Here is an 18,017-nt window from a genome sequence, read left to right as displayed (position 1 = left end):
AGATCAAGCTTTTGTTGGTGGATCACTTAATTGTCTAATGGAATGTCATCTGACTTGTTTCACTGAAAGTTACCAGCCTATATTGTTAAACTATAATCCCACCTATGTTCTCTTTCTGTAACTTCCTGGTCTGGAAGACAAATGCTGGAAGAGAACCGCAATTGGGGCTTAATTTCCCAAGGAAGGGAAGCCTTTCACTTGAGGGCTCCCGAGGAACTTAACCACTTCGGGGCTTCTCACTGCTCAGAAGAGACGGGCTTTGAGAAATCTTTTGTGGCTCCATCACCCAGGGGAGGTGGGTGACAAATCCGTTTGAGGCAAAGCAACACACATCCCACAACCAGGCACACTGCTAGCACCAAGGAGCATGCCAAAAACATGCCCTCCAGGTGGGTGGCCTGCCACAGCCACCACAGTAACCACAGCTGCTTCAAATGTGGCTAGACACCACAACCACCACACAGATGGTCCACCAGCCACTGGAATACATTGACACAAGGAGAGTCACCAGGAGAGACCAAAGAAAAGAAGAGGATGTCTCTCTCCACAAAGCCCATTCCAGAGTGACAGAAGAAGCATCTGCTCTATGATAATATTGGGGGACCTGAACACAACTCTCAGCATTGGACAGATCATCTAGGCAACAAATCAACCAAATAACCATTACTCTTTCAGAGGGAGAGAAGAAATGTAGGGTAATTAGTGGGGAAATGGGGGAGGCACAGGGGGATCAGAAGAGATTGGGCAAGGGGCATAAAATAAGTACAATTTTTAACAATACCCATACTAGTATATTCATTTGATCAACATATGTCAAAACTGAACCCCCCAAATATGTATAATCAACTATGATTCAATATAAATAAATAAATAAATAAATAAAGTTAAGTATACGATTACCATACGATCCACCAATTCTATTCCCAGGTAACTAAACGAGAGAAATGAGAACCTATGTCCATGCAAAGTTTTGTATGCACACGTTTACAGCCTCATTTTTCATAGTAGCCTGGACATAGAATCAATCCAAAGGTTCAAAAACTGATGAATGAATAAAGAAACTGTGTAACTCCATATAGTAGAATACTACTCAGCAATGCAAAGGGACAAACTTCTCATACATGTTACAACATGTATGAACCTTCAAAACACTATGCTAAGAGAAAAGCATGAAATATTACAGCTCATATGACTCCATTTCTATTTTTCATGTTGGTACGTAGCGCCATTGCATGGGTACAGCGTAAATTATTTAACCAAGCTCTACAGTTGAACTCAAAGTTGTTTCTCATTTTTCAATATAACAAATTGTGATGAACATCTTTGTGACTAAGGATTTTTGGCAAACCTTAATTACACCTTGGGACCAATGCTCAGAAGTGGAATTTCCGGTTTGAAGGATTGTGCATTTTCAGGCTTTTGACAAACGTTGCCAAATGGCCCTTCACAGGGTTTGCTCAGCCTCTGCCCCCACCAGGAGAGCAAGAGGGTCAAATGTCTCCTTTCTCAGACGCTCATATGCACTTCCCTCCTGGTACTTCTCAGTCATGGGGACTGTCCCCGGCCCGAGCAGCCTACCCTCATGACGCCCTGTATTTCTTTTCATTTCCGCAGGGAACGTTGCTGCCATGACCATCAATAGTGCCAATCGCCAAGTAGCAGGTTTTGCACTTTCCAGCATAGGATGGATCCTCTGCATGTCTTCCATGGGCTTTGTGGAGTGGCAAATGTGGCACACAGATGACTGCTCCCACACCACCTCTTGCCTTGCCAGTGTGGGAATCTGGAGAGTCTGTGTTTACCACTATAACTTCAGCAAAGCCAAAGTTTGCCACCAATACACCTACCGTGACACCTTCCTTCCTCCTGCTATCCATGCCGCTCAATACCTCCTGATGGCTGCTGCCATTCTAGGGCTCTTGGGGAGAGCTTTCAACATCTTTGCACTTAGGAATGTGTACATGGGGATTCTTCAGAATAATGCCACCTGCAGGCTATTCATTGCTTCAGGAATTCTGAACATAACTGCTGCTGTCTGTATCTTAATTGCTGTGCTCTGGAATTACTACTCCATCCTGAACCCCAAGGGTATTGCCTTCCCACCAGCTTACCATTTGCCCTTCAAGCCAGATACTCAGGAAATTGGGAGTGCCATTATAGTGGCAACGATAGCTGCCTTCCCGATGTTTTTAAGTGGCTTGCTTTTCCTCTCTTACAAATTTCCCCTGGACAACCCAGTACATCCCAAGGTTCGAGAAATATGCATTTCTAGGTTGCATTGGCTTTGCAAATCCCAGATTCCCAGGAGCTTATGGGAAGTCTTACCAAGATGCTCTACCAAGTAATTCCAAGGACTCAAGACCAAGGCAAATGTAGTTTGTGACAAAACCTGGCCAACCGTTTCTTTTTGTTATCTTGTGCATAAGATGAGGTGGTTGAATTGGGAGCTTTCATTAAAAAACAAGCAAACAAAAATCCTGTCTTGCTCACATGTCAGTTGGTCTTATAGGATCTGGAATTTAATTGTTGGCTAAAGTAGATAGTCAATACTATAAACCTGCTGTAAGGAAGTAAGAGTTTCTGAGTACATTAAGCTCTCACATCTCCCTCATAAGCTGCTGCCAGAAACAATAATGAACCTTCTATCCTATGCCATGGTAATAACATCTCCATATCATATGAAGTTTTCCAAAATGTGTGAAAGTAGAGAGAAGAGTCTAAGGAACGTCACACACACATTACCAGACTCAACAATTACCAACAATTATTAGAGATTTTAGCTTCCTCTCCACTTGCCTCCCCCTTTAAATCTGTTTCTTTTCTAAAAGTATTTTAACGTAAACCCCAGACATCATGTTCCTTCATCTCCATGTGCTTCAATATCACTCTCTAAAAATGGACATTTTCTTGCAAACGAATTAAACCTAAAATCTAACAATTATTCCTTGTTATCATCAAGTACTCTGAATTTTTAAATACCTCAAAAATAATTCTGTAGTTTTATTTGTGACAAGCCACTCCTTCTGCCTCGTAAGTCTTAATCTAACACACACATACACACGCGTGCGCGTGCACACACACACACGACACACACGACACACACACACACACACACACGACACACGGCACTCCCCCCACAGCCTGTTATGTTTTGTTTTGTTTTTTAATGATTTGGATTTGCTGAAGAAAGAGGGTCAATTGTCCTGTCACTTAACTTGTTACCACTAGAGGCTCAATTAGATCCCTGGTGACCTCTCTGAGGAAGACCATGTCATAGGCGGTGCCATGCACTGCATACTGAATGCATCATAGCAGGTGGCACGTGATCCTTGTTCCTTTTCGTGATGCGACGACTGATCAGTGGTGGATCCGGGAGGGGAAGTCTGACCCCTCTTGAAAATTTTCTCATCACAGCTCCCCCTGTCCCTAATGGTTTCATCTATTGACTGTCCTTGTTTGGATCACAGTAACGATTGCAAGCGGTGACATTCTAACATGAACATTCTTGCCGGATTTATTAGCTGGGATGCTTTTGTAAAGAGTTTTCCCTCATTAGCTGTGGCCATTTGCTTCGTCCAAAATTCAGGGCTGGCCGGTTTGCTCACTGGTTAGAGCGTGGTGCTGGTAACACCAAAGTCAGGGCTTTGGACTAATGTACCAGCCAGCCACCAAGAATAAATTTTTGCTGAATAGGGGATGAAAAGATGGAGTGAAACTTAACTGCACTATTTAAAAAATAAATTAAACAAATAAAATTTAGTGCCGACAAAAAGTCAGGGTAAATACTTTATTTTTTCCCTCTAATTGTTGGTTTCTCAAGTAGACAGGGAGAATGTCCTAGTTACCTTCGGTGTTGCCCAATGTATTTGTTTTTTGTTTTTTTCTATTTCAGTTTTTTCTTTCTCTTTTTGGAGTATCAATAACTCTTGAGTCTGAACTCATGAGATTGTTTCTGTGTTTTTATCATGGACATTTTCAAATACATTCAAAAGTAGTCTTTATTTTCTCAGCTTCATTACTTATTAATATATGATTAGTCATGTTTTATCCCTACCCTTACTACCTGCTCTAACCACAGAATTGGATTATTTTGTAGTAAATCACTGGCAATATATTATTTTATCCATAAATACTCCATTATATATTTCTAAAAGATAAGAACCCCTTCTTTCTTTGACAAAACCACATTGCCAGTATCACATCAAAAAGGTTAACAGTAATTTCTTAATGTACTCAAATACGCAATGTTCAAATTTCCCTAATTGTCTCATAAATGTTTTTAACAGTAACTTGTGGGTTTCGATATGTTCAAAATGTTTCACTCAGTTGCATTCGTTACTCCTTTTTATGATCAAGTTGTAGCATCTTTGGCAGTGAAGCCATGGGGACACCTATGTCCATTGACTTGTCTCCATTGATATTTTCTAAGAGCAAAAAAAAAAAAAAAATCTATATTCAAGACAATCATAACATTCTATTTGCCTCATGTAACTCCTCATTTTCTCAACGAAATTTGTTCTATGAAAATGATTTTCCTAAAGAAAAAAATGGTACAGAGAAAGACATAACAGTACAATTAATAACTACATTCATCAAGTGTTATGGAGAGAAATGTTGAAATTAAAACATATTTATTTGCTCTTATCTAATTACCTTGTATAGCAGAGGTTCTTAACCTTATGGAAATTCTCCCCAGAATAATGCCCATGCACACAAAATTATGCACAAGTTCATAACCCTCTTGGAACCTATTCATGGACTTCATTTTCAAAGTAAGTGACAATTCCCGAAAGCTTTTTTTTTTTTTTTTTTCATGTATGGGCTAGAAACTCTCCCATCTCATGATCTTCAGGTTATTTTTTAAACAAATTAACTTTTCCTGGTTAAAAACATGCCTAGAATATTAATGAGCACAGATATATTGTGCTAACGACCATTTTCTTAAACAGCCATGAGTGTTGGTTCCCATATTTAAAGTTGAAGGAAAAATTGTAATTCTCATAAAATCAAAGTCATTTTCCTTTCTTTCAAAAAACATGACTAAAATGCAAGTTAATATTTGAAAGGGAAGGATGTTGCTGCAGAAGCACTATCTCAGGAGCGCAGGAAATTCTAAATGCAGTGAGATCATGTAAGCATCTCATAGACGTGACTCCTGTGGTCTGCACGCTGCCAGTACGGGGCTTCCCGTTCATCTTTTTTGTTTTGCTCTTAAAAATACTCTATTTTAATAATTTTTCTAAGGCTTGGTTGAAGTACAGTGCACATACCATAAAATTCATCTTTGAATGTGTACAATTCGGTGCTTTTTAGTATATTCACAGAATAGTACAACCATCACCACTGCCTAATTGCAGGGCATTTTCATCATCCCAGGAAGAACCCCCAGACCCATTAACAGTCCCTATTAGTCTTTGAGGCTTTCTATTCTGTCCCTCAACAAGATTTCCCGGGCGTATCTTGTACATGTCTGGCAGAAGACCTTGAATCCAACCTGCTGTTCCTTCACTGAGCCCTCGACATGGGGATGGGATTTAGAAACCACAAGCTGGGCCCCACTGGTGACTTTCCTCCTGAGTTGTCGCCATATCTCGATCTCTTTAGTGGATAAGACTAGGATATATGAATTTCTGAGATGAAAAAAATCATTATGAGTTTCAATTCGTCCTTAACTTACAGAACTGTTGTTTAGCTGCAATTATATTCTGCATTTCTTTCTCACAGATTCAAAACCCAAAAATACTGACATAATTACTTATTTGCTTTATTCTGTAACATAGAAAAATTTTTAAAATATTACCAATATCATTAGTAAGCATAATAGATAAAGGTTAAGGTTTCTTTGAAGCTCTATTTGTCCCTAAAATTGATTGTACTAGGCTTCGATAGTCAAAACACAGCATTCTAAAGTTATTTGGTGGGGTGCGCCCGCGCGCGTCCCTGTGCGCGCCAGCCAGTCGTGGGCCCTCGAGGGGCAGCCCCGGCCAGGATGGCCCTGGGCCAGGCGGTGGCTGGGCTGCTGCTGCTGGCGGCCGCCGGCCTCGGAGGCGCGGCGAAGGGGCCCGAGCTCGCCTTCAGCGAGGATGTGCTGGGTGTGTTCGGCGCGAATCGGAGCCTGTCGGCGGCGCAGCTCGGGCGCCTGCTGGAGCAGCTGGGAGCCGCCCCCCGAGAGGGCGCCCCGGAGCTCGGCCAACTGCACTTCAACCAGTGCTTATCTGCTGAAGAGATCTTTTCCCTTCATGGCTTTTCAAATGCTACCCAAATAACCAGCTCAAACTTCTCTGTGATCTGTCCAGCAATCTTACAGCAATTGAACTTTCACCCTTGTGAGGATCAGTCCAAACCCAAAACAAAACCAAGTCTTTCAGAAGTTTGGGGATATGGATTCCTGTCAGTGACAATTATTAATCTGGCATCTCTACTTGGACTGATTTTGACTCCGTTGATAAACAAATCTTATTTCCCAAAGATTTTGACCTATTTTGTGGGGCTGGCTATTGGGACTCTTTTTTCAAATGCAATTTTCCAACTTATTCCAGAAGCATTTGGATTTGATCCCAAAGTCGGCAACTATATTGAGAAGGCATTTGCTGTGTTTGGTGGATTTTACTTATTTTTCTTTTTTGAAAGAATGCTTAAGATGTTATTAAAGACATATGGTCAGAATGATCATACCCACTTTGGAAATGGTGACTTTGGTTCTCAAGAAAAAACTCATCAACCTAAAGCATTACCTGCCATCAATGGTGTGACATGCTATGCCAATCCTGCTGTCACAGAGCCTAATGGACACATCCATTTTGATAATGTCACTGTAGTATCTCTACAGGATGGAAAAAGGGACTCAAGTTCATGTACCTGTTTGAAGGGGCCCAAACTGTCAGAAATAGGGACAAGTGCCTGGATGATAACTGTCAGCGATGCCCTCCACAATTTCATCGATGGCCTAGCAATTGGGGCTTCCTGCACCTTGTCTCTTTTTCAGGGACTCAGTACTTCTGTAGCAATCCTGTGTGAGGAGTTTCCTCATGAGTTAGGAGATTTTGTGATCCTACTGAATGCAGGGATGAGCACTCAACAAGCCTTGCTATTCAACTTCCTTTCTGCGTGTTCCTGCTATGTTGGGCTAGCTTTTGGCATTTTGGTGGGCAACAGTTTTGCTCCAAATATTATATTTGCACTTGCTGGAGGCATGTTTCTCTATATTTCTCTGGCAGATGTGTTTCCAGAGATGAATGATATGTTGAGAGAAAAGGTAACTGGAAGAAAAACCGATTTCACCTTCTTCATGATTCAGAACGCTAGAATGCTAACTGGATTCACAGCCATTCTGCTCATTACCTTGTATGCAGGAGAAATTGAATTGGAGTGACAGGAAATGGAAGATGGTGCTGTTAATGAAGGTATTTAATAAATAAAAACATCTCCAAAGGGATTTTAAAGCCGATCTTATTTAGTTAAAAGATAATTTTGTTTTCAACTGTAGGTCAGGAAAACTAATTATTGATTTCAGATTTGTGAAATAGGCCATTATTTGTTGTTAAAAATATTTTTGGTTTCAGTCTGAAATGCCTGGTATAGGGTGTCTTTGGTGTGAATACCCATTTTTCAATGTTTCATGCATATTAGAAAATCATCACAAAGCAAAAGATATGCATTTTATAATCATGCAGACATGTCGATCCAGACAAAATAAAAGGTTGTGTAAGCTTTTAAAACTCTGTGATAGGATTATACTTTCAAGTGGTTTCAGAATGGTTTTCTTTCAATTTGTTCTAGCACTTTCAAGAGCAAGTACGTCAAAATGTGAAAGAGAATCAAAATGTATACAACACCAATATAAATGATTCCAAAGCCTTAATGAACCCAAGAAAGAAAGATTGCTCACAACTTTTATTCTGTTTTATATTTCAATTAGGAACTTATAAGATTGTTTTGAAAATTATCCTAAAATAATATGAATTAGGATATAAATAAAGTTTTGCTGATCCTTCTACATTCAGGCTTAGAGGTTTATCTTTAAGTGTAAACACTACCAGATTTATAAAAAGCCAGACTTGCTTCTTTGTGACTTATGTTGTGGTTGCATCCCTTACAAATGGCAGAACAGTATGTATAGCAAGTGATAGCTCAGTTTCAGCATACCATGTGTTTGCTTTGTGAATGTCAGAATGTGTTGGTTTAGAGAAACAAATTGAATGTAATTTTAAGCAATTTACTTTTCAAGATACATAATTACTTAGCAGAGAATATCTTAATAGATGAAAAACAATAGCTGGACTGCCGTACTTGTATGTCAAGGACTGATTAACTGGAAAGTGTATGTTCTTGTGGGTGATTTAGAGTCATTCAGAAAAAACTTATTTTGTGTTTAGTCTACATTTTTCCATATGGTATACCTTGGGAAAAAAAATTCAGCACACCGTGGTTATTTTTCTACCTTTTTAGAAGATAGAGCCTATTTACTCATTTAGGAGACTTAGAAAATTGGTCTAAAATTGAACATCATAACCCCAATCCACAATCCACACTCCTAAGTCACTTAAGGAAGGATATTTTGACAGTGAGGAAAACTATTGGTAAAAGTCAACAATAATCTCAGGAATTACATTTTCCGACAGACCATAAAATGTTTTCACATAGCAGCAATACAGATTTAATTAATATTTAACATGTATGTTAATGTGTATTTCACTTTATGACAGACAATTAAAAAAATTGTTTCACCAAATAGTAAACAACTTTGAAACCAAAAAAAAAATAATAATTAAAAAAAAAATGTTATTTGGTGTAAAATTTTTCTTTGTATGGTTATATCACCAGCTTCATAAGCAATTAAGTTTATTCCTTTCAGCTTGTTTTCTATTTTTAGGGATGTATTTTGTCTTTTTTATATAGTTTTCTTTTTGAATATGTAAAATATTTACATAATTTCAAAGTCAAATTTACAAAATCAGGTTCATTCAGAAAAAAGTCTAAATAAACGTCTGTTCCCATCCCCATTCTATTCTCTCCCACTGTAGATAACATTTTAATTTTATTTTTCAGTATTTTCTTTTGCACATATGTGCAAAATGGTATGTGTTCACATTTATTCCACCTCTTATAAAATGCTATCATAGTGTGTATATAGCTTAGCACCTTGCTTTTTTCACTGGGTAATACATTCTTAGAGATCAGTCTATATGTAAACATCTTTCTTATTGTTTTTATGGCTGCAAAGCATTCTATTGTGTGGATGTGCTCTGATTTATTCAATCAGTTATGTATGTATAAACGTGTGTGTGTGTGTGTGTGTGTACATATTATAACTTTGTGCATATATATTTTTGTATTTTTGCCAGTATATCTTTGGGATAAATTCCTAGGACTGCTGTATCAAATGGTCAATACATTTGTAATTTTAAAAAACATTGCTAAATCTTCCACTATAGGGAGTGTAGTGGATTGAATTTTGTCCTTCCAAAACTCACTGAAGCTTGAATTGTATCCCCCACATTTTATGTATTAGAAACTTAGCCCCCACTGTGGCTGTTAAGAGTGTGGGAAATCCTATTACGGTAATTGAAAGGTGGAGTCTTGAAGAGGTGATTGGATTGCAGGACTGTGCAGCAGTGGATGGATTAAAAATGGTGGTCAGGGGCCTGGTTCTGAGGGCTTTAAAAGAGGAGGAGAGTCTGTCTTTCTTTCTCTGCTCTCTCTGCTTCCACCATCTTGGAATGTGAGACCACTGAGTCACTGTTGCCACCACCAGATGCACTTTGGACTTCCTAGCCTCAGAAACGGTAATCAATAAATTTTGTTTCTTTATAAATCACCCAGTCCCGTGTATTCTGTTATAAACAACACAAATGGACTAATACAGGGGGGATCCATTTTGCACTCCCATGAGCCAGCTATGAAAATGTCTGCTTTCTCACAGCCCTGTCAAAGAATACATTGTAAAACACTGAATTTTTCTTCAGTATGACTGGTGAGAAAGGCTATCTCTCGGTTATTTCAATGACCTTTTTTTTTAGTGAGGCTGAGTACTCTTTCAAATGTTTAGTGGCTATTGTTTTTTTCTCAGCATTGTCTGTCAGTTGTCTGTTGCTATGTAACAGATTCCTGCAGCACTAAATGGCCTCAAGCAACGCACATTTATTACCTCGCAGCTTCTGTGGATCAGGAGTTTGGGCACAGCTTAGCCGGGTCCTCTGCTTCATGGACTCTCACAAAGCTGCAATTAAAATGCCAGTTGGGCCTGTGGTCTCATCTGAAAACTCAGTGGGGAAGGATTCACTTCACTGCTCAATTACACTGCTGTTGGTGGGATTCATTTCCTTAGTTCCTCAAACACTACTGGCCAGAGCCTTCAATTCCTTACCTTATGGGCCTATGTCCGTAGAACTTCTCAAAACATGGCAGAGCAAGTAAGTGAGACAGCCAGGGACAGCCAGCAACGGAGAGAGTGCTAAGAAGAAGGAAGTCATGATGTTTGTATAACTGATCCACAGAAGTCACAGCCCATGGCTTTTGCCACTTCCTATTCATAGAAGCAAGTCACTAGGTCCAGCCCACACTTTGCAGGAAGGGGTCAGGGGATTGACTACGAGTTAGGTGGGGATCTCTGGGGCCATGTGACAAGCTGCCCACCACAGTATCTAATTATGTTTCTAGCCCCTTCCTCTACTGACTTGTTGGTATTCTTGATTTTTAGAAGCTCTTTATATGTTATGGATATTTGCCCTTTGTGCTCTCAGTCCCAAATATCTTTCTTAATTTCTCATTTGGTTTTGTACTTTGCTTATGGTATTTTTGTTATGCAAATGTGTTGGTAATGTTTACCTATCGTTAAATTTATTAATCTTCCTTTTATTGCTTTTGGTATTTGAGTCACAGTTTAGGTGTATTTCTCCCTATTACATGTTATAAAGGCCTTTGTTCATTTTTTTTCCTGGCTCTTCAATGGGTCCATTCCTACTGTATTCATTTGCAATTTATCCTGATGTAGTCTATTGGGTCAAATTTTATTTTTTCGAAATGATTCTCCTTTTGTACAATTCCACTTAATTTTAAAATCCATGTTTTCTCCAATGATTTGAGATGTTATCATTTCCATATTGAATGGAAATGTTATCATTTCCAGATATTGGGCTCATTTCTGGACATCCTATTTGACTCCTTTAGTGCATTTGTATATTCATGTACCAGTCCTACCCTGCTTTAAATTTCAGGGATTGTAATAGTCCATTTTCTATCACTTATAACAGAATACCTGAAACTGGGTAACTTATAAAGAAAAGACATTTATTTCTTACAGTTTTGGAGGCTGGGACGTCCAAGGCTGATGGGGTGTATCTGGTGAGAGCCTTCTTTTTGGTGGGGCCTCTGCAGAGCCCCGAGGTGGCACCAGGCATCACATGGCAAGAGGGCAAGAGCGTGTAAACATGCTCACTTAATCTCCTTATGAAGCCTCACAGTGCCACTCCTATTATAAACCCCTTATCCATTAACCCATTACTCCATGAATAAATTAACTATTCATAAGGATAGAGCCCTCACAATCCAATCACCTCCCTAAAGCACCGTCTTTTAAATATCATAGTCAGATTTCACACCCTCTTTTCACTGTTACACTGGAGATCAAGCTTCAGTCTGAGTTTTGTGGGGACATTCAAACCAGAGTAGAGATTGTATTTGTCAGGGTTCTCCAGGGAAATAGAACCAATAGGATATATAGATAGATGTGGAGTATATATAAAGCAAATGTACCTCACAGGGCCTGGTTTTCCAAAGCCTTGCAGTTTCAAATATTGACCTTGCAAAGGACAGGAATTTTTCTTCAAGCTGTCTAGTCCCTATGGTAAGATAAAGATTTGTAACACAGCAAGGTTGCTGGCTCAAAGACATACAGGTAACTGATTGATATGTAAAGATACTGGGAAATTGCTGTAGAAGAAAATGCTTGCTAAGATCAAGCTTTTTTTAGTGGATCGACTTAATTGCATTATAGAATGTCACCTTGCTTGTCTTACTGAATGTTACTAGCTTCTATTGTTAAACTTGTTTAACTGTACTTGGAAAAAACCCCACCTGTGTTCTCTTCCTGTAACTTCCTGGTCTGGAGAATAAATGTGGGTAGAGAACCCCAACTTGTGGTTAATTTCCCAAATGGAAGGAATGCCTCTATCTTGAGGGTTCTGGGAGATTAACTCCATTTTGGGGCTTCTCACTGCTCAGAAGAGATGGGCCTTGAGTAATCTCCGGCAGCTCTATCACCCAGGGCAATAGGGGTGACAAATTCATGGGAGGTGGAGCAACAGATAGACATAGATAGAGGTAGATATATAGACAGCAATACATGACAGGGGATTCATTATGGGAATTGGCTCATGTAATTACAGAGACTGAGAAGTCCCACAACAAGCTGTCTGCAAGCTGAAGACCCTGGGATCCAAGTAGCCTGACTCGAATCAAGTCCAAAAGCCTCAGAACCAGGGAAGGCGACGGTATAACTCTCAGTCCAAGGCCAAAGCTCTGAGAACCCAGTGGGCTGCTGGTATAAGTTCTGGAGTCCAAAGGCTGAAGAGCCTAGAGTTCTGATGTCCAAGGGCAGGAGAAGGAGGATGTCCCAGCTCCAGGAGAAAGAAAGAATTCACCTTTCCTCTGCCTTCTTGTTCTATCTGGGTCCCCACATGATTGGACCATGCCCACCCACATTGAGGGTGGATCTTCCCCACTCAATTCGCCAACTCACAGGCCAATCTCCTCTGGAAACATCTTGACAGACACATCCAGAAAGAACGCTTTACCAGTTCTCTAGGTATTTCTTAATCTAGTGAACACCTAAAAGCATCACAGAGACTTATTTTAAAATAGTATGTATGTTATTTGGGATCTTATTCCTTCCCCACCCTGAGGCCTTACTTGTTTCTACTAATTTTCCATATGAACTTTATAATCAACTTGCCTTACTCCAGACTGGAAAAAACACAAAACTCTCAGTATTTTCATTAGGATAATGCCAAGTTTATACATTAACTTAGGGATCATTTACATATTTATAATATTGAGTCTTCCTATTCAAGAACATGGGATGTCTTTCCCTTTGTTCAAGTGTACTTTTGCAGTTGAAGGAAAGCTTAAGGTAGTTTTCTTTGCATTGGGTTGTTTCCAGTACAGGGCAATTATCCATAAAGCGACTCGATACATTTGCATTTGGGTTTATGCATGACTACAGGTTTTCATTTCTCTTGGGTAGATATCTTGGAGTAAGATTGCTGGGGAGTGTGGCAAATCTAATGTATTCTTAGACTTTCAACACATGCAGAGTGCTACTTTTTCCATTCTGCATTTATAGCTGTGGGGAGGAGGGGTTAAATACCTCCCCTCTTCTGGTCATTATCAATGGAATGGTTACAATGGTTTTGTTTTGTTTTGTTTTTTAACTTCTACTAGGAGTATAGGTCTTGTTTATACAAATTTATGTCACTGCTCCCAGGACCCAACTCAACAGATGTGCCTTTTGTGGGCTGTGGAGAGCTTTTTTATCCCAAACTTCATGGGTGGCCTAACTAGCTCTGAGGGTAACTTCTAAGCCCCCAATTGTCCTTATCTGATTCTGCTGCAAAATCATGCTTAAGGCCAGCCCTGGGGGGACAGACAACTTCAGCTCATTCTCTTGCCGATTAAGTCCTTCAGTGAACATCAATGTATTTCATGTGAGAAGTGCCACCAAACATTCAACCAAAAGCTATGGGGACATATCATATACCTTCTACTTGTGCGGCTTGATTGCCCACAGCTTTTCAGGTGTATAAAAGCCTCAATCAAGAATAAATAAATGGCTGAAAAAGTAAGGGATTCGTAGGTTAAACATTAGACATACTTTTATCTCAGATTTCCACACACCGAAGGGTCCTATTGAGTCCACAGAAGGGAGATCAAAAGGCAAACCTGGAGTGTTCGTCTTCTCAAAGAATATTTATTTAAGTCTTGGAGAGCATTTTAAAATTGGTTCCCCCTGTGAAATGTCAGTCTATCAGCTACGAATGCATGCTCCACAAACACTGCCTAGGAACCCAGCGGGGTGGGTTTGCTCATATAACATCAAACAAATCCTTTGCCTCTGGGCTTTGTGTTCTGATTTGTGCGCAAGGAATTCCCCCTTTCTGATGGAGATTTTGTAGAGTTTTTTAAATTCATTTTTTAATTGAAACATAATTGATTATACATATTTCTGGAGTACAGAGTTGACTATCAACTTACTCCATTATTTAAAGAAAAAGCAAAGAGAGTGTGTCCTGTGTATTTCCTTTCGGTGCAACACACACCAAAGGGTGCTGGAAAGGCTGGTGGCATTTCTTTCATTCTTTCTCCCCACTAGAGAGCCTTCTAGGGTATCTGGGAGCCGGAAGGGTGGTGTATGGCATTGGGGTTGGAGGCGAGAGCTGAAAGGTGCCAGTGAGGGGCGGGCCCAGCTCGGTGTTGGCGACCCCTTCCTCCCCCACAATCTGATACAATATTTGGAGATTGAATCAATATTGTTTGCATGCTTATCATTACACTTCATAATTATTCTTCGTGTCCCTTACCCAATTTATATCTTACTCCCTCCCCCTCCCCCTTTCCCACCTCTAGTAACCCTAGGTCTGTTCTCTCCTGAAAATTCAATGTATTATTGTGGTCTTTCTTTCTTTTTCTTTCTTTTCTTCCACTTATGAGAGAGGACGTGCGGCATTTCTCTTTCTGTGCCTGGCTTATTTCACTTAACTTAATATTCTCCAAGCTCATCCATATTGCTGCAAATGGCAGAAGTTCATCCTTTTTTATGGCTAAGAGATTTTGTAAAATTTTGAAAGCATTCTTAAGTAAATGTGCTTCTCCTGGTGACTCTAATTTGTACAATATCCTCAGCTCTCAAGCATTGGGAACTAGAAGGGAATCACACCCTTTTGCATTTAGTTAGAATTCTTGGCTTCCTTCCCGTTTGAAAGGAGCTGGATGGTGAGTCTGAATCCCACTCAGGCCTTCAGGGCTGGTCTTGGAGAGATTCTCATGTGTTCTCCATGTAACTACAAGAATGGCTTCTAAAATGGTTCCTAGGTAAACCTCACGTTTCCCCAACAAAATCTTTCCCTACAGTAGGTCTAATTAACGCTAACCTTACATTAAGGAGATTTGACAAATGATTCGTGTAATTTAAGCGAATCAAAATCACATGCTACTTGGAAAACAGAAACTTGAAAACAGGTTTATGAGGAATGGCTACTCTGAGCAGCTCTCGCTTGAACCAGCTCCCCGTCTGCCACCTCGTGGTCATAGGGGGAAGTTGACTTCTCTCAGGGTGGGGGAAGTGGTCCCTTGACCCTCCTCTTCTGCCTTCGGTCTCAACAGAGAGCAAGACACCGTGGCTTGCTTTGCTTTGGGAGAGCAGGGTAAAAGGAAGAAAGGAAAAACGAAGTCTCAAGACCTTCTGAACTAAAGATTCTTTTCTCCATTATTTACAAGAAAAAGCAAAGAGAGTGTGTCCTGTGTATTTCCTGTCGGCACAACACACACCAAAGGGTGCTGGAAGGGCTGGTGGCATTTCTTTCATTCTTTCTCCCCACTAGAGAGCCTTCTAAGGTATCTGGGAGCTGCGAGGGTGCTGTATGGCATTCGGGCTTGTTGGGAAAATATAGGAAAATGGTCAGGGCCCCTCAGTTGTTCAGAATCTTGCTGAGCGTTTGATATAAATAGGCACGTGTGCTCAGTGTTCCTTGGTTATTGTCTAGTGTAATTGTGCTTGTGCACCCAGGTGTCCTGGGTGATGGACTTAAGTATAAAGGATGAGTGGCTCTGATCCAGGCCGCCTCCCAGCCCCGGGATGCCCTGGGGCGGGTGCCATGTGGAGGCCACTGCTGCTGTTGGAGGCTGCTGCTGCTAGTGCCCCCGGGACCCTCCGCAAGGCCACCGCCACCGCCAGACCTGTCAGCTACCAGACCAGTAACCTGCTGCTGCTGAGGAAGCTGAGGACTGAGCTCATGTCATCTGCCAACAGCTCGTGGTATCTGGAATCTTTCCCAATTAGCTAGCATGGACCTGCCTGTGAGGGGTCTGGTGACCCAGTCTGTACAATGGGTTTGAAGGGTCTGAGCGCTAGCTCTAATGTTGTAAATGGAGACTTAGTATAACTAACATAATAACTAAAATTATGAAACATTTTGGCTTTAGTTATGATTTGCCTTGCTGTACAGGCCTGGAGGCGACAGTTGAAAGGAGCCAGTGAGGGGCGGGCCCAGCTCGGAGTTGGCGACCCCTTGCTCCCCCACAATCTCATTCTCAGTCCCACACCAGACTCTGAGGAAACACCAGGAGGTGACCGTCACCCTCATACCCAATGAGCTGAGTGCTTTGTGCTTTGTGAACAGCTTCCACATCGTGGCCAACCTGTTGGCAGCCCCGGGGAAGAGAGCAGATTGGCCTGTGTGCTGGGAAGTATCATATTCCTGTGGTGGGGAACAGGACACAGGGCCGGTGTCTCCTGTCCTTTATAAGAAGGAATAAAATGTAGAGATTCTAAGTGACTTGTCACCAGTCGGAGGTGGAGCTGAGATGAAAGTCCTGGTCTTCACACGCAGAGGCCTTATCGGTTCTCGGCGACATTACCAGCGTCACCTGTACCCAGGGTGATGGAGACGGAGACCCAAAGTATTACTCAAAGCCCATCTTTTCTGAGCAAATGAGAGGCCCAGAATGGGTTAATTCCAGAAGATGACTTCTTCAAGACAGAAGCATTCCTTGGAAAAAAATAAATAAATAAACCAAACTAGGTTTTTTCTCGCTTTTTGTTGTCTAGCCAAGAAAGTTACAGAAAAGAACACAGGTGGTTAATCAGTCACAGAGAAAACATAAACAAACTGGCTACATAATTTTCATTAAAGCAGGTGCAACTTAAAAACGGTTTAAGCAATTTACTATCAAAGGAATCATAAAACTGAGCTATGTGACATGCAAAAGAACCAATGAGATAATCGTTATGGCAACACATAGTTCCCTAGGAAGGTGAAATGTGGAACCAACCGCTAATTGGGAGAGTAGCCTTGAAGCTTTTAACTCACATACTCTTTCTTAAGTAGGTTTAGCTGCACCAAGGGCATCTTGGCCTTAGAGCAAGCACTTTTGCTTTGTTATGATTTTCATATCCACACCAGAGACTTTTCAGTCCTGTGCAAGTTTTCCGTTTTTTTTCCCAAGCTTAGCATTTCTATGTGCAATACTAAAAGTTTAGGTTATTCCTCAAACTACAAGGCTTTGGCCTTGCTAAATCTAAGGACTGTGGTCCTACTATGCTCCAGCCTAAACGAAAGGGCTTTGGCCCTTCTAACAGCTAAGGACTGTTGCCCTACTAAGATAAAGATCCTACTAACCTACAGCCTGATCTAAGGACTGTGGTCCTTCTAATCTAAGGGCTGTGGCCCTCTTGGGTTCTTCCTCTGGAAGCGTAGGGCAAACTATATTTTAGCCTAAAAGACTCCATCTGTCTGCCTTTCCTAGAGTTCTCTTGTTTCCTCTTCTAAGAGGAAGGCTACCACAACAGAGAAAACCAGGGGAAGCGGCAATGTTGTGTGTGGTTTCTCCATGAAACGTCAAAAGCCCAGCTAGACTCCCACTTTGCCGCAGTCCATTCAGAAATCTATTTCTGCGAAGCACAATCTTCCAACATTTGATTGTAAACACCGGATTAAGAAGAAAGCATATGGCTTATTTTTAAAATACCAAAAAATTCCTCCCTGCCATAGCACCAAACCAGAGACATCCCAGTGTTTTTCAACAGAAGGACGAACGCACAGATTGGGCCGTGCAGAGCACAGAATGCTGTGCGACGGTACCCGAGAGCCGGGTGATGCTACACTCTACAGTACAGATGCAATTCAAAACCGTTATGTTGAGTGAAAGAAACCAGACACCAAAGATACAATCCACGTGCTTCCATTTATATGATGTTCAAAAACATGCAGAAGTAATTGGTGAGAAGAGGAGTCAGGATAGTG

At 40.9% G+C, this 18,017-nt stretch overlaps 2 protein-coding genes across 2 annotated transcripts in view; both read left to right on the top strand.

Moving 5' to 3' along the window:
- Positions 1-18,017, top strand: part of LOC134367165 (G-protein coupled receptor 143-like) — a 350,752-nt gene that overhangs the window by 260,098 nt on the left and 72,637 nt on the right. The gene's annotated exons all lie outside the window — the stretch shown is intronic.
- On the top strand, positions 5,990-7,372 carry LOC134367447 (metal cation symporter ZIP8-like). The gene has a single exon (XM_063084204.1). It carries the CDS (start codon positions 5,990-5,992, stop codon positions 7,370-7,372), a length of 1,383 nt encoding a protein of 460 aa, XP_062940274.1.

The sequence above is a fragment of the Cynocephalus volans genome, chromosome X (assembly GCF_027409185.1).
Source record: "Cynocephalus volans isolate mCynVol1 chromosome X, mCynVol1.pri, whole genome shotgun sequence".
Classification (NCBI taxonomy): Eukaryota; Metazoa; Chordata; class Mammalia; order Dermoptera; family Cynocephalidae; genus Cynocephalus; species Cynocephalus volans.
Note: the sequence above shows the minus strand (reverse complement) of the source record. Positions and strands in the feature narration are given on the sequence as shown.

Bases quoted from the DNA above. Each gene is read 5' to 3' on its own strand.
- LOC134367447 (XM_063084204.1), top strand. From the start codon at position 5,990: ATGGCCCTGGGCCAGGCGGTGGCTGGGCTGCTGCTGCTGGCGGCCGCC.